At 51.0% G+C, this 17199-nt stretch overlaps 1 protein-coding gene and 1 non-coding gene across 2 annotated transcripts; one reads left to right on the top strand and one right to left on the bottom strand.

Moving 5' to 3' along the window:
* Positions 1-4567: 4567 nt before the first annotated feature.
* On the bottom strand, positions 4568-4639 carry TRNAM-CAU (transfer RNA methionine (anticodon CAU)). Its single transcript has one exon. It is a non-coding gene; the product is annotated as a tRNA-Met (tRNA).
* Positions 4640-13186: 8547 nt separating this feature from the next.
* On the top strand, positions 13187-17199 carry SELENOW (selenoprotein W). Its single transcript, XM_070450627.1, has 6 exons — positions 13187-13311; positions 15034-15058; positions 15183-15236; positions 15420-15494; positions 15583-15681; positions 16806-17199. Exons 1-5 carry the CDS (start codon positions 13283-13285, stop codon positions 15661-15663), a joined length of 264 nt encoding a protein of 87 aa, XP_070306728.1. The 5' UTR covers positions 13187-13282; the 3' UTR covers positions 15664-15681; positions 16806-17199.

The raw sequence follows: 17199 nt of genomic DNA, 5'->3' as shown, positions 1-17199 counted from the left end.
CATAAAGGACTTTTTCAAATCTATTCTACAAGTAATAAAGCGTTGTAGTCTCACTGTAAGTCATCACTGTGTTTCATAAATGTACCAGAGAAAGGGTGAATTTTCGCTTTTGACCTTTGCTCTCCATTCCAAACCCCTTCTTTGCACAGGTAGCTAGCTGTCTCTGCAGTTTGCTGTGAATGGCTCCATCATGTACCCTGTGTGAGTCTATTTAATTATGTACAGGGGCATCAGAAAGTAGAAGTCCTTTCATTTTTCTGCATTTTGGATAGGATCACATTATGTGGTTCTATAATTTGCCCTATACGCATGTTGGGGAATTTTTTTCTGCATCTGTGTAGGCTGCATCTTTAGTCTTTCACAGCTGCATAGAATTTCACTCACCCAGCCCCATATCACTCCTGGAAGAGGATATCTGTGTACCTGTGCCATTTCAAATGAGCTTATAGGATAAGTACCTGCAAGTGGATCTCTGGGCTACAGGGATAGTACCTAAAGGGTCGTTTGGATTCAGCCAAATTGCTGTGCGTGGGCTGTGCTGAAGTTTGCCCTCCAACAGCCGAGGAGCCCCCTTGATTGCTCATAGCTCCACTACTGTATGCTCTCGTGAATTTTCAGTTTATTGTGATTACCAGTGAGGTTGAGCATCTTTTCAAATGATCACTGGCAGTTTCTTCCATGTCTCTCCAAACCTTTGGATTGTTTTCCTCTTGGACTGTTGTTTATTTGTAGTTAGCTGCTTGTTTATTATGGATCTGAAGACTATCATACATGTTACAGACATTTCTCCCAGGCTCTTCATTTTGACATGCATGGTATCTTGCTAGAAATGTTTATTGCTTTTTAGTTTTCCTTTAGTCTTCCTCTCTTGTTTCTTTTTTTTTAAACCACAGTCTTAAGGCAGGTTGCTCCAGGACAAGATGCTTATAACAATAGAGCAGACAATTTATAAAACAAATGGCTGAAGGGAGAGACTAACGTCAGAGCCTCCTCCTTCCCCCCACATCACGATTTAAGGGGCTGTTTCTGCTGTTCCTCCCCTTCTGCCATCTTAAAAATAGAAAAGACTGTTGTACAGACAAGAAAACAACTCTTATGTGTATATGCAGTAGGGGTCAGAAGAGGGTAAGTTGAAGTGAAAGCGAAAGCCACGTCTAGTAAAGCCTTAAGCCGCCCCAGCCTTTTGACCCAGTAAGTCTATCGTGGGGAGGGAGTCTGAAGGAAGCTAAACTGCTGGAAGAAGGGAGGAGGTTAATGTCCATGGATGGCCAGCATAGTGTCTGCCAGATACTGGGACGCCTGGGGTGGGGTGGTCCCAGCTATCCCCGAGCAAGTGCTGAGTCCTCGGGAAACGCTGTTTAATGGCCCCGGGGAATGTGTGTGTTCCTGTGCAAAAAAAACAACCAGGGTCGGCCACGAAGACATTTGTGGGTTTTCCTGCACGAGAATTACATGTTCTCTTCTGGTTTTTACATTAAAAGAAAATGCGGAACTCTAGTTCAATGATTTGCAAGCTGCAGTGACATCCCCGTGATCTGCAACTCCTTTTGAAAAGAATAAAATAGTAAAGGGGAGTGGGGGGCAGATCAGGGAGGGATAGATACCTAGATGCGACATCAGACAAGCTCAGGGAAATGTGATGGTAGAATCTAGGTGGCAGTCCCAGGAAAACTCGCTTGACTTTACTGTCTGAAAATCTTCCTAATAATTACTGGGAAAAAATACATTAGGATTTAGCATGATGCTGATGAAGCTTAGGTTCGAGGCCAATTACTTGCACTAGTCCCTTTCAAGGTCCTACACCTCCTTTTGAACTTGTAACTTGCTATTTTTCCTACAGTGAGTCCCCCCAATTGTAAAAAGCTTCCAGCACCACAGAACCTATATCTGCCTGATTGTGGTATAAAAAGAATTCACCCACCAGCTGGGTGATGACTGAATAAACGATAGTACCCTGATACTGCAGAGGGACCGTGAGTTGGCCTTCTAAAGCTTTAGCTACTAGGGGCTTCTCTCCATCCTTTGCCACTACTGTACTGGTGGTTCGGTAGGTTAGATTCCGCGCTGCCAGTGCAGGGGCCGTGGTTTCGATCCCGGGTCAGGGAACTAGATCCCACCCACATGCTACAGTTTGCATGCTGCAACTAAGACCCAGTGTGGCAAAAAAAAAAAAAAAAAAAATCCACCTGTAGGCAGCAGCCTTAAATTGTGGTTAGGAGGGTGGACTTGGGAGCCAGCTTCTGATTTCAAATCCCAGCTCCATTACCTACTAGCTGTGTGACCTCATGAAGGTTACTTCACCTCTTTGTGCTGAGTCCCTGTCTGCAAGTATGGGTTATTCCAAGGATGGAATCTGTACATAAGAGTGCTTAGAAAAAGGGCCTGGGACAGAGTAAGCCCTAGAGGAGTCTTGGTTATTATAATAATTGTTAGGGAAAACGAAAATGGTTGGGGAAAAAAAAAAGTATGGAAACTTGTAACTGTGCCAAAGACTCCTCATACATGTTCTTACCTTTTGACCCACTGATTGCACTCTTGGGAACATGCCCAAAGGAAACAACCGGAAATTTGGGGGAAAAAACATAATGTAGAGACAGGTTGGTCAGAGGGCTGTGCAGAATGGAAGGAAGCGTGGTGAAGGCTGTGGGGCGGGCGGGCCCCTCGGGGGAGGGAGGCCGTCACCCAGGGTCGGAAGTGTGCCTGATAACCGGAATGCGCTTGTGTTCTGCTCTTTGTGGAATAAAGCAAACAGGATCTGCCCGCATCCATGCTGCGGTTCACTGAACTAACCCCAGAGTCTCTTGGGGGACTCTCTTGGGGGAATTCCAGGAGATTCTTTTTCCTTCTTAAGACTTTTTCCAGCTTTTCCACATTTTTTTTTTTTCCAAAAGGAATTCAGATTGTGGACAAAGATGCCTCGATGGATGCAAAGATGTCAGCCACTGTGCTGTTTGGAAGGCTGGAAACAGAAACAGTTGAAATTAGAAACTGACTCCAAATATAGACAATAGAAATGGGTCTTTACAAGTCGGATGTCTACACAATAGGATATTTCATCACCATTTAAGAGAACACCATCTTTGGGGAGAATTTTTTGGGAAAGGGAAGAATTTTTAATGATCAGGGGAATACACTTAAGGTCTAAGAGAACTGTTAAAATAGGGGAAGGAAACCGTATGACTCTGACCAGTTTATTTTTTACAATATTTTTATTTAGCTGCACAGGGTCTTAGTTGCGGCATGTGGGATCTAGTTCCCTAACCAGGGTTGGAACCGGGGCCCCCTGCATTGGAGAGCAGAGTCTTAGACCACCAGGGAAGCCTTCCTAATTCTTCTAAGGGTAAAGGTTAGATTACGGTGTGTTTTAAGTTAAAACACATAACTCCCATCACCATTCTTTCCTGTAAGAAATGATGACTTTCCTGTAAGAAAAGATCATTGTTTAAAAAAGAGTATCTGTGACTGTACCAAATGCCACTGAATCCTACAGCCTAAGATGGTTAATTTTATGTGATGTGAATTTAACCTCGATTTTTTAAAAAAGGAAAAAAACCCACAACCGCCCGCCCCCCCCAAAAGAAAAAAAAAAACCTCTGAAGAGGCAGTGTGTCGGTCGTGTTCTGGGAAAAGCAAGGAGCGCAGTGTAGTTGGAGCGTCGTGAGGAGGGTGTAAGATCAGAAGATGAGCGGGAGTCGGAACATCAGTCTCTGTGCTCCACGACGCTGACTGTGGGTGATGAAGCCAGGCGTGAGCGGCCGCTGGTGCGGACCGGCGCCCCCTGGCGGCCGTTTGGGGAACAGACTGAAGGAAAAAAGCAAGGCCTCCCTGGGTCCCGCCCGGAGGTTGTGGCCGCTCCATCAGCGCCAGCAGGTCGGGGTGCAGAGGGGTGGGTGCATCCAGGATACATTTTGAGAGTGAAGCCACCATCAATGGCTGACCTACAAAGAAAAAAACCAATGGGCTCCAAGTTATTTTGCCTGGTCTGGAGTTGTCATTTCAAGATGGGAGCAGACGGGACAAAGAGGTGCCCAGAGGTGGGGTGGGTGAATCAGGAGTTCAGATTGCTGGTGCCCGTTCGACGCCCAATTGGCTGTGTCGAGTAGGCAGTTGGATGTAAAAACCTAGCATTCAGGGGCTAGCAATACGCATTTGGAATCTGCATTAATTCTATCCCATACCCATGAAAAATGCCCAACCTCTCCCCACTTAGTGCTGTGCTGTGTCGCTCAGTCGTGTCCGACTCTTTGAGACCGCCCCCCCCCCCCCCAAGGACTGCAACGCGCCAGGTCCTCTGTCCAGGGGGATTCTCCAGGCAAGAACACTGGAGTGGGTTACCCTGCCCTCCTTCAGGGAATCTTCCCAACCCAGGGATTGAACCCAGGTCTCCCACATTGCAGGCGGATTCTTTTACCGACTGAGACACCAGGGAAGCCCAAGAATACTGGAGCGGATAGCTGATCCCTTGTCCAGAGGATCTTCCCGACCCAGGAATTGAACCGGGGTTTCCTGCACTGCAGGCGGATTCTTCATCAGCTGAGCTACCGGAGAAGCCCAAAAACATTGCAGCTAGCAGAGAATGGTTTCGATCCATTGACCTCTGGGTTATGGGCCCAGCACGCTTCCGCTGCGCCACTCTGCTAACAGTGCAATAGGATTTAAATTTCATAAAGCAATTCCTGGCAGCCCACACACAATGGAACAGCGAACAGCATGGTGTAGTTTGCATTTTAGACTTTTTCTTTCAGGCACCGCCCCCTCTCCATCTGGGTCTGACCCAGGGTTTTCAGTTGAGTCAGGGTCTCCAAACCACTCCCATGTTCAGCGACTTGCTAGGAGGTCCTACAGTCAATATAGAGTTGATACAGTATAGTCAATACTTTGGAGATGTAGTAGGACGCGCAGCGGATCAAAGGGGAGAACCCAGGGGAATCCACAGGCGAGCTTCCTGCCTCCGGCTCCTCCCAGCAGGGCTGCCCCAGCACGTTTCCCTAGCAACGAAAATGCGGCCACTTGTATTCCATGTTTCCGCTCAGAAAAGCCCATTAGAGGTTCAGGACCCACCCAAGAATTTGGGGGAGGCTGTTTAGGTAGGCACAGTCTACCCAGCATGTACCTAAATTCCAGACTTCCAGAAGGGAAGCAGACACCAGGAGCATAAACCGTACTGCTTGGTACAGTCTAGGCAGAGTGAGCGGTTCCTAACTTCAGGAAAGTTTAGGGTTAGGGGAGGAAAATGCTTATCAGTCAGTTTCCCTGATACACGGGGAGGGCGGATCTTGCCTGCAGTCCTTTCCAACGATAGTAATTGTTTCTGGCGCTCCAGCCACCCCCACCTCCCACCCCTTGACGCCTGCTGTCAGGCTGAATCTGTATCTCTCCACTAGCAGTGATGGATTTGAACAAGACAAGAAGCCAGATAGGAAAAAGAAAGCCTAAGTCCCCAAAGCAGAGCTAAAACCATTAATCTTCTTTAAGAAAATATAGGCTCATGGGTTAAGAATCGGCCCGCCAAAGCAGGAGACACACAAGATGAGGGTTTGATCCCTGGGTGGGGGGAAGAACCCCTGGAGGAAGACAATGGCAACCCACTCCTGAAAAATCCCGTGGACAGAGGAGACGGGCGGGCTACAGTCCACAGGGTCGCAAAAAGAGTCAGACATGACTGAGCGTGTACATAGGTTTGATATGAACACCTTATATAGCCACAAATCATGAAGTATAATTAAAGAAAAAAGTACCTTGGACTTCATCAAAATGAAAATCTTTTGCTTTTCAAAAGACACTGTTGCAAAAGTGAATAGGCAAGCCACAGACTGGGAAAATATTTCCAAGACAGATATCTGACAAAAAACTTGTATCTGGAATCTATTAAGAATTCTTACAATCTAATAAGAAGACAAATAGCTCGATAAAAAATGGGCCAAAGATTTGAGGCAGTAGATATTTCATCAGAAAAGACTGGCAACGAAGGGCGTGAAAAGTCTTCATTAACCTTTAGGGAAATGCAATTTTAAATTTTAAAGCATTTCTTTTTAAAAAAAATTTATTTATTTGACTGCACCGAGTCTTAGTTGCACCTACAGGGTCTTTGATCTTCATTGTGGCAGGCGGGATCTTGAGTTGTGGCAGGTGAGCTGTTATATGTGGCATATGGAATTCCTGACCAGGTATGGAAGACAGGCCCCCTATATCGGGAGCTCAAAATCATAGGCACCGAACCACCGGAGAAGTCCTGATAAATGCAAAATTAACACAATGAGATAGTTCCCCAGGCCCATTGGAATGTTGAAATGAAAAAAAAAAACAACTGAGTCTTCCAAATACTGGTGAGGGTTAGGATGGGGATGAAGCAACCAGAACTCTGGCACCCGGCTTGTGGGAATATGAAATGTTACAACCTCTACGGACAACAGTTTGGCAGTTTCCTTAAAAAATGAACCACCACATACCCCTCTATGATCCAGGAATTTCATACCTAGGTATTTATGTCAGACAGAGGAAAGCCTATGGCCATGCAAAGACGTGTGTAATGAAAGTACAGAGCAGCTTTGTTTGTGAAAAGCTAGGGGAGCTTGCTGGGCTTCCCAGGTGGTTCAAGGGGTCAAGAATCTGCCTGCCAATGCAGGAGACGCATGACACAGATTCAGTCCCTGGGTCTGGAAGATCCCCTGGAGAAGGAAATAGCAACCACTCCGGTATTCTTGCCTGGAGAATCCCATGAACTGGGATTTTAGAGGAGTCTGGCGGGCTACAGTCCATCAGGGTGGCAGAGAGTCGGACACAGCTGAGCAACTAATACTCCAGGCTGGGACAGGCTCCAGGCTGGGGCAGCCAGCACCATGTGGGGAGCGGGGTGAACCCCCCAAGGCCACCCAGCCAGGTGTGGCTCTTGGGACCTGCGGGTCCCCGGTCAGCATCCCCAGGGAAGGCGGAGTGTGGGGAGTAGTGAGGGGTCACCCCGGATGGCAAGGGGCACCCCGAGATCACTGTGCCCCCTCACACCCCTGATGGAGGGCTTCTCCCACCCCCGCCTGGGCTCCCAGGACCTCTGCTCCCGTCACTGCCCCCGGCCGCCTGCTCCTGTGTGTGCAGCATGTCGGGCTGCTGGCGAAGACGCAGGTGGGGTGCAGCACGATGCCCCGCTTGGCCTGGGTGTGGAAGATCCTGCTGTTCCCGCTGCCAGGTTCCCTCCTCTGTGTCTCAGAAGTCTCCTCCTCCAGGAAGCCCTCCCTGACACAGAGCCTCAGACAGCATCTTCCCTGGGACAGGGACGAGGCAGAGGCTGGATCTCCTGGCTTTTCAGAAGTCCGGGCCTCCTTCACCCCCTTGGAGCTTTCAGCGTCAGTTGCTCAGTTGTGTCCGACTCTTTGTGACCTCATGGACTGTAACCCTCCAGGCTCCTCTGTCCTTGGGATTCGCTAGGCAAGAATACTGGAGTGGGTAGCCATGCCCTTTTCCAGGGACTTTTGGACTCAGGCATCAAAACCGCGTCTGCAGCATTGCAGGCATATTCTTTACCATGTGAGCTACCAGAGAAGCTTTCGAGGTCCCTGACAAGTCCCCACCCGCACCTCCCCACCCGCTTTTATCCATTGTGCTGGCAGGAAGCTGGTTCAGAGCACAGGCTCCACAGTCAGACAAGGCCTGGTGTGACCTCAGTCAAGTACCTCAGTGTGCCCATCTGTAAAATGGGATGATCACAGTTCCTGCCTTTTAGGGCCCGAAGGAGGCTTTTATGTCATTGTATATTCAAGGGCTGGCTGCCCATATTAATAACAGAGCTGCCTTCCCTGATCTGTTTATGAAACTCCCCACCATCCTTCCTGGCTTTATTTTTCTTCCCAGCACTCGCGACAGCCTCTCGAAATCCCTGTTTATTTCTGTTTTCCTGTGTCTGTCTCCTTGACCATAACATGAGTCCCAGAAGGCAGGGACCATGCCTGCTTACTCTGTGACCCCGAGCCTGCGGAGTTTGGGTGTGGGTCACCGTGAGGCTGTGGGTGGGAGCCTCTGTGCGCCGTGTAATTGGGCTGCAGTGTTTCTGCCTGACTGTGTCCCTGGGGTGGTGTATGGTTGTGCGATGGTGTTCAAGTCCAGACGCATCCCAGGGAGAGTCTGGCTGGGTTATTGTGTTAGTTAATGTTGTGTGTGTGTGTGGTTGTACTGTTGTGTGCTGGGGTCTGCCTCCCAGCATAGCACTGTGGTTGTATAGTCTCATTGTGTGTCTTGCCCCTGCCATGGTGACGTGTGCTCTTGTATCACTGTGTAATTGTGTGACTTTGTCTCTTGGGAGCAGGTGGAGCTGTCTGTTGCTGTGTGCGTACATCAGGGGGCATTAATGATCCTGTGTGTGCAGCTGTGCGGTTGTGTATCAGCATCCCGGACCAAATCCAGCGGTTTGTGCTCTGTATATAATCGTGTGTCCCAGTGAGCAGGATCTCAGGGTGGGCTGCTGTAGCTCTGGCTGGATATGGGTGTGTTGTGTTATTGTGCGTCCAGGGTACATTTGCGTGTTCCGCCGCATGGCCGAGGAGAGGTGTCAGTCATTGTGAGTTGCGCGTTTGGAGGTGTTGATGTTGTGATCCCGCTGGGTATGGGCTGGGCTGTTGTGTGTTGAGAGTTAGTGTGTTTTTGTGTCGTTGTGAAGCAGAAGAGAGGTGTGTGCTGTGTTGTGTTGTGTCTCTGGACGTGCAGTGGTTTAGCCAGATGAGGGTGAGAGCTGTGTGTTACCATTTGTGTGTGTGTGTGTGTACACGTGTGTGTGTGAGGGAGAGCTAGCAAGCAAGGAATGGTTTCCCAGCCCCAGAACCATGACTAATGCCTCCAGCCTCCCCCACTTCTTGGCGACAGAGACCTCTTTGTTCTCAGTGGCAGAGAGGGGGTGTTTCACTCTTCAGGCCCCTGGCAAATTCTCAGCCTTAAATCCGGTCAACAAAACAGCCTCTGGGCATTTTCCCTGTGCCCAGCCACTTGCTGTGTGTTTGAGAATGTCGGACTGGGGACAACCAGAGTGGGTGGGGTAGTGATGGGGGAGCCCTATAGGGACCCTGGCCAGCCTGAGGGGTGTGGGTGGGCTTCCTTGAGGACAGCATTGTTAGAAGATAATTTTGGGGAGAAAAGACTCGGGGAAGAGACTTTGGGGAAACCAAGACTCATACAGATCTAAAAGTGAACACGTGTTAAAGATTTCATTTAACACTGTGAAGTGTCACAACTGATTCAGAGGAGACTCAAGGAAAAGGCACACTGACTTCCCTAGAAGTCCAGTGGCTAAGACTCCGCACCTCTGGTGCAGGTTTGCAGGTTCAATTCCTGGATGGGTGTGGCCAAAAAATAAAAAGTTAAAAAAAAGAGGACGCATTTATAGATCAGAGATAGTGAATCAAAAATGCAAGTAGAGGCAAAACATCCTGCAGGGGGTGGGGGCGTCTTATGGTCTCAAAATTTGTGTTTCCCCCAAATTCATATGTTGAAATTCTGTTCCCAAAAGATGATGGTATGAGGAGGTGGGGTCTTTGGGAAGTGCTGAAGTCATGAAGGTGGAGCCTTCGTGAGTGGGATTAGTGCCCTTAGAAAACAGGCTCCAGGGAGATCCCCAGTCCCTTCCACCTGGTGAAGTCACAGTGAGAAGGTGCCAACTATGAACCACGAGAAGGTCCTCCTTCAACCATGCTGGCAGCTTGATCTTGGACTTCCCAGCCTCCATAACTGGAAGCAATACATATCTGTTGTTTATAAGCATATAAGCTGTAGAATTCTGTCATAGCAACCTAAATGGACTAAGGGAGGTAGGGTTTTCCTTCCAGCCAGAATTTATGTGCATACCTCTACAGAAGATTTATCGTGGGATTTCCCTGGCAATCCAGTGGTTGAGACCCTGAGCTTCCAATGCAGGGGGCTCGAGTTCCATCCTGGTTGGAAGACTAAGATCCCATACATGCTGCATGGCACGGCAACCCCCCCCCCAAAAAAAAAAACCGCGAACAACCAAACAAAAACAGATGTATCTTGTGTTGCCATCACTTACCTACAGTTTATGGAGTTGTAAAACAGACCCCATAGAATCAGGTAACTCTGAATGACTGGTTACAGTTTGAATTATCTCCCACCCAAAATTCATCTGTGAAGTCCTAATCCCCAGAAGCTCAGAATGTGACCTTGTTTGGAAATAGGGTTGTTGCAGATGTAATGAGTGAAGAGGAGGTCATTTGGCATAGGGCGGGCCCTAACTTAAAATGACTGGGTCCTTACAAACTGGGGAAACTTAGACCCACACATGTGCACTGGGAGACGGTCATATGAATGTGCAGGCAGAAACTGGGTGATGCGCTTATAAGCCAAGGAACACCAAAGACTGCCAATCAAACACCAGAAGCTAGGGGAGAAGCAGGAACAGATTCTTTCTCACAGCATTCAGGAGAAAACAACCCTGCTGATACCTTGACTGCTGACTTCTGGCCTCTAGAACCATGAGATAAATGTCTGTGGTTTAAGCCACTTGGTTTCTGGTGCTTAGGGATGACAGTGATGATTAGCAAACTCAGTCCAGTAGTCATGTACGGATGTGAGAGTTGGACCATAAAGAAGGCTGAGTGCCAAAAGATTGATACTTTCGAACTGTGGTGCTGGAGAAGACTCTTGAGAGTCTCTTGGACAGCAAGGAAATCAAACCAGTCTGTCCTAAAGGAAATCAACCCTGAATATTCATTGGAAGGATTGATGCTGAAGCTGAAGCTCCAATGCTTGGGCCACCTGATATGATGAGCCGACTCAATGGAAAAGACCCTGATGCTGGGAAAGATTGAAGGCAGGAGGAGAAGGGGGCGACAGAGGACCAGATGGTTGTTGGTTGATGGTTGTCCTACTCAATGGACAAGAGTTTGAGCAAATTCCAGGAGATAGTGAAGGACAGGAAAGCCTTGTGTGCTGCAGCCCATGGGATCGCAAAGAGTGACCACATAACTTAGCGACTGAACAACAGCAACAGATGTATTAATAATATGGAGAAGGCAGTTTACTGAGACACAAAAATTCTCCTACAATATGTTGGAACTGATTCCTGGAGGATGAGCAGGATCAGGCAGCAGGGGAGGGTAGAAATAGCTATGCAAAGGCCCAGAGGTGGGTGAGTGGATGAGGTCCAAGATTCCTTGTGGCTAGGGCGCTGAGAGGGACCCGAGGAAACAATGGGACCAATCAGGAGTGGGGCATGCCAAGTCTTGGGTTATTTTGTTGCGGTTTTTTTTGGGGGGGCCAAGCTTCCCCTTCAGTTCAGTTCAGTCGATTGGTCATGTCCGACTCTTTGAGACCCCGTGGACTGCAGCACACCAGGCCTCCCTGTCCGTCACTAACTCCTGGAACTTACTCAAACTCATGCCCATCGAGTCAGTGATGCCATCCAACCATCTCATCCTCTGTCATCCCCTTCTCCTCCTGCCTTCAATCTTTCCTAGCATCAGAGTCTTTTCCAATGAGTCAGGTCTTCACGTCTGGTGGCCACAGTATTGGAGTTTCAGCTTCAGCATCAGTCCTTCCAATGAATATTAAGGACTGATTTCCTTTAGGATGAACTGGTTGGATATCCTTGCTATCCAAGGGACTCTCAAGAGTCTTCTCCAACACCACAGTTCAAAAGCATCAATTCTTTGGCACTCAGCTTTCTTTATAGTCCAACTCTCACATTCATACATGACTACTGGAAAAACCATAGGTTTGACTAGACGGACCTTTGTTGGCAAAGTAATGTCTCTGCTCTTTAATATGCTGTCTAGGTTGATCATAACTTTTCTTCCTAGGAGCAAGCATCTTTTGATTTCATGGCTGCAGTCACCATCTGCAGTGATTTTGGAGCCTGCAAAAAATGAAGTCTATCACTATTTCCACTGTTTCCCCATCTATTTGCCATGAAGTGATGGGATCAGATGCCATGATCTTAGCTTCCCCTTAAGAGATCCCAGTTTCCCCACTTGGGGCTGAACCCTGGGCACCATAGTAAAAGCCTGGAATTCTAATCGCTGGACTACCAGGGACTTCCGAGGCTTGGGTTTTTGTTCTGAGCACCCTGGGAGCCTGAAAGACACCTGATTATGGGACACTGATTACGCCCGGCTGCGTGTTAACTGCTCGGCATCACAGGCTGGTTATAGTGATACCTGCCCAAGACCACTGAGATCACACAGCCGGCAGCAACGGGGGCTGGGAATTGAACCTAGTCTGCCACGAGTCCCAAGATATCAGGATCACCGCAGGTGAGGATCAGGGAGTCAAAGACGGAAGCTGGGGCGGGAAGAGCTCCGGCAGGGCTGAGGGCAGGGACTTTGGCTATTTTTTCATTGCTGTATCTTCCGATGGCATCACCGACTGAATGGACATGAGTTTGAGCAAGCTCTGGGAGATGGTGATGGACAGGGAAGCCTGGCCTGCTTCAGTCCATGGGGTCGCAAAGTGTTGGACACGACTGAGTGACTGAAGTGAGCTGTATCTTCAGAACCTTTGGCTGCAGCAAAGTACCCAATAGGTATTTGTTAAATGGGTAAAGAGTCTCTGAAGGCATTTATGCCCGGAAGAGGAAACTGAGGCTCAGAGAGATGCATCGGCTTTCTAAGCCCTTATAACTCAGCTGCCAACTTCTAGCACTTTCCATGAACCCCTTGCCTCGAAGAGGTCTGGAAGGCGCCAAAGGGTGGGTGGATTGGCGAGGCCGAGACTTCAGTGCTGATCAGACGGCGCCCGGGTCTGGATGCCAGGCTTTAATAAGGCAGCGGGTCCCCCGGACCGCTCATTGAAAAAAACCTCAGCTTCAGGGGCTGCCCACGTGTACCCAGAATCCTTTCGAAGTCGGCCCCCTCTCCCTCTCAGGCCGCCCTCAAGGTCCTCGCAGCGAAACGAGCAAGGTCAGTTGCAATTCCGTTTGCAACCAGTAGCGATTGGGCCTGAACCCCCGCCCCACGAGACCGCACCATTCTGGCTCAGAGGAGGGGGGGCCCGGGAGCAGGGCGCGCAGAGGGCTCTCCTGAGGACCCCCTCAGCCGGGGTTTTCCCTGGCTTCACAGCGGGCGAGGGGGAGATTTGCGTGGGGGGCTCAGGGAGGTGGGCGGCAGGGTGCCCGTCGCCTCCGCTCCGGGGGCCTCCCCTCATCCCCCCTCCCCCGGCGTTGGTCCGCGCTGCGGAACGCTGAGGGCCAGGCTGTGTGCGCACGCCCCACCCGGGCGCAGACGTCGCCCTGCCTCGCCCGGGTTCGGATCGTGAGTCCGCGCCGCAGCGGGCACCGCGGTCCGGAGCGATGGCGGTAGTCGTCCGAGTGGTTTATTGGTGAGCACGCGGGCCAGAGGTGCCCTCTTCGAATCCCGCCCCGGCCCCGCCCTGTCCCGGCGGAGCTGGGCTCTGGGGGAGTCGGGGGTGCGCGGCGGGGGGTGGGGGCAGGCCCCTTGGAGAACCTTGCACTGGGGAGAGGGTTCCGTGTGGGTGCGGTGGGCGTGGGAGGAGGCGGAAAACAGGGGACGTTGATTTCTCGCCCCCCCACCCCGTCCCCAATTTGTGACATTCTAGACGTCTCAGGTCCTAAAAGGTAGAACTGAGACATGTGTGTGTCGTTTTAAACCCCTCCCCCGCCTCCGATTCCCGGGTTCAGGGTGGGGAGCAGGTGGGGGTCGGTTTGTAATGCAAGAGGAACCTCCCTGGGCGCTTCGGTCTCCCGGGTGGGGCCGGCCAGAGTCAGAAGGTTCCAGATCGTCCCGGCCTGGGTTGGGCAAGGACTCAAACCCAGACGGTGGATGCTTTTTTGCTGTTAACCCTCCTCGTTTTCTGACCCCACTTTTCCCATCCGTAGAGGGAATGATTTTTTTTTGAAATTTATTTTAAATTGTAACATCATTGCTTTACCATATTGTGTTGGTTTCTGCCATATGTCACCATGAATTGGCCGCAGGTGTGCATATGTCCGCTCCCTCCCACCCCTCTAGCCTGTCGTCTTAATGGTTATGGCGGAGGGAGCGCGGTGTGTTGGGTGTTACACATTTGATCTAATTGCCCGCTTTAAGGGTGAAAACGTGTCTGCTCGGCAGGAAGTGTTCCGTCCCTTGGACGGTGTCATAGCCCTGGCGCCTTGGATTGTACTGACCTGCACAGGCATGCTGGCCTGTGGGCGCTTAATAAATACATGTTCCCTGAATTTCCTTTCCCAGAAACTCCCAGGGCAGGGATTTTAGCTCCATTTTACAAGTGCGGAAACCGAGGCTGGGAGTGGGGCACGGGCGGATCACAGGGGTAACCCGCACCTGGGTCTGTTGGCTGGCCTGTTTGAAAGGTCCACTTGGGGCGGGGGAGGAGGGTCCCTGCCTGGGGTTCAGGGGAAAGGTTCAGGTCTGTCCCTGCGTCAGTGAGCAGTGTTCCTGCCCGCTGAGTCAAGCAGAGGTAGAGTGACATTTTGAGGCGCCTCCCCTTCCCTGCCCCTCCCCTGTGCCCCAGACTCCGGTCCCGAAATAGTCTGCAGAGGGGGGGTGGGGGGAGGTGGGGAGGCGGTTTTCGTTCACCCTCAGGCCTTGGAGGGCCTTGGGAATCCTGCAAACTGCTGTGGGTGGGGCTGCTGCTGTTGGGCAGCTCTCATCCTGACCTGGCTCTCCATTTTGCCTCCCTCTCCCCTCTGCCTCGCGCTTGTGGTTTCTCCTTGTCGCCCCTGATTCTGTGCACTGCCCCCCCCCCCCCCCATGCTGTCTCTTGTCTCCCTTGCTCTATGCATTTTCCTCGTGTGGCTGGCTCTCTTCCTGTGCTTCCCCATCTCTGGGCTGCACCCCCCCGCCGTGTACCCCCTTGTCTTTCCTCTTTTGAGAGTGTCTGTCTGTCTCCTCGTATCATCCATGTCCCTCTTCATCTCTTCCTGCTTCCTCCCCCCATTTGCCTCCGTCTCCTTGCCTGCCTTGCCTCTCCCCTCCCATCCCTGGATCCCTGCTGTCCCCTTCTCTCTCCCCTCCCTGGATCTCCACTGTCCCCCTCCTTCTCTCCTGGGACCCACTTTCTTGGATACGCTCCCACCAGTGGCGCTTGAGGCTACAAGCCCAAGGTAAGCGATGTGGTCCCAAGAGGCTTCCCTGGAAAGTGGGGGAGGGGGGCTAGCCCCGGTGTGGGGAGGTGGGGCACCCACGTGGCTCCTGTGGGCCCCGGTGTGACCACCCACCCCTTTCCAGTATCTTCAGCTCAAGAAGAAGTTAGAAGATGAGTTCCCTAGCCGTCTGGACATCGTGAGTCTCGGGGAAGGGGAAGGAGTCAGACGTGGGTTCTGTCTGTCTGTCCCTCAGCCCTGGTGGCAGCGGGGGTGGTTTGGGTCAGCCCCTCTTTCCCCCCGTGTTCTCCCTTCCCTGAGAAGGGGCAGATGTCTGCAAGGGGGCGTCTCTACCCCTCCAGCATCTCTTCCTTCTCCCCAGTGCGGTGAGGGGACTCCCCAGGTCACCGGCTTCTTTGAAGTGTTCGTAGCAGGAAAGCTGGTTCACTCCAAGAAGGTATGTCTGTCCATCCTGCCTCACTGGGGGCCATTGGGGGGTTGGGACTGGGATTGGCCCACCCGTCTCCTGGTCCTCCCTTCTGCAGGGAGGCGATGGCTACGTGGACACGGAGAGCAAGTTCCTGAAGCTGGTGGCCGCCATCAAAGCTGCTTTGGCTCAGGCCTGATGGTCCCTGAAGGCAACGGTGAGGGGGCCCCTGCCCGAGGCCACAGACCTGACCTCTGGTTCCCAATGGATTCCAAACCCAAGGACTAGTTTCCAGCCCAGTACATTCCAGAACAGATAGCAATCTCCATTTTGTTCTCTGGACCATAGCACTGCTTTTCAGCATCTTCTGAGCCTGGTTTTCAATGTTCGAGCTTCTGTGTTCCAGATGGGCCCCAAACCGAGCCTACTCTAGAACTGGACCCTGGTCACTAACCTAGTCCCTAACCAAGCTCTGACTCCTGGCTTTTGAGATCCTGGAAGCAGTTTCCACCCCCTTCTAAGCTTGAGTGCCAGTTCCCGCCCCACGTATGCTAGAACTGAGCGTCTGTCCCAGGACCCAGCCCCCTGCCCCCAGCACACTTTGCACCAGAAACTTGGTTCTCAACTGCTTTGACCTCGAGTTCTGTTTGTCGTCATGCTCACCGGAGCAGAATGAGGCCGCTTTCAGTGGGAAATTTGACCTGCAGATTTGAATTAATGCAGTACAAAAATAGGAATGCCTTGCCTCTTATGCAGGTTTGAAAAGGAGGGAGTCTCCCCAAATTACACAAAAAAATCAAGAATTGCATAATTCCAAAAAAAAAAAAAAAAAGATGCACAAAGAAAAAGGAAAAAAAATTCCATAATTCCAGGGCAGCATGAGCTGGCTACCTGTGGGCTGTTGCTGTCAGGAGGGAGGGGGTGCCCCTTTGAGGGGGACTTGAATTCTTATATGGAGCACATCCCTTGCAGAAACACACCATTTGCCACCTCCACACTGTCAGTCACTCAAAGGTGTTTGCTTAAATTAACATGAGGTTTGCTTGGATTCTAGAGAAGTCCACCAATGATGATTTTATCTAAGATAAGCCAAGATGGGATTCATATAAAAGAGAGGGGAAGGAGTGACTCTTGTTCACAGGTTGAGTGCAATTTCAGGAGCCCCGAAATCCCCCCTTAGGCTCAGCGATTCTTGCAGGACTCAGAACACAGCAGAGCTGTTCCACTCCTGGTTAGAGTTTATTACAGGGAAAGCTTAAGATGAAGGGCAGGGAAGCGACTGGCTTTCATCCAGCCTCTCCTGGTAGTCTGAACCCCCCTCCTCGCCTCTTCTCCGCACAGACCAGTAACTGTGGCCCAGCCCCTCCCGGCAGACGCTTCATGACAGGAAGGACTGAAATGTCTCGTGGACGCCTGGTCCTTCCCTGATGTTCTCCCGGCCGCCGGTTGGAGCAGAGATGGACACCCCTGGTCTTTGCCTGTGTGTGTGTGTGGGAGTGCGTGTGTGTCCCCGCACGCTGTTCCTGCTGCCTTCCCCGTCCCTCATCTCCCTGCATCTCCCCCCCCCCCCACCCGGCCCTTGTCTTCCCTTCTACCCTATGGTGTTTGGGGTGGTCCTTCTCCAGGCTTCCTTTTCAAGGGGAAGCCGAGAGGAGGATCAGGATGAGTGAGTCTCAGATTTCAGCAGTGATGGCAACAGTTCACAGCTCAATAAATGGTGATGCGGTTAACAAAA

This window comes from Odocoileus virginianus, chromosome 20 (genome assembly GCF_023699985.2).
Source record: "Odocoileus virginianus isolate 20LAN1187 ecotype Illinois chromosome 20, Ovbor_1.2, whole genome shotgun sequence".
NCBI classification, from domain to species: domain Eukaryota; kingdom Metazoa; phylum Chordata; class Mammalia; order Artiodactyla; family Cervidae; genus Odocoileus; species Odocoileus virginianus.
Note: the sequence above shows the minus strand (reverse complement) of the source record. Positions and strands in the feature narration are given on the sequence as shown.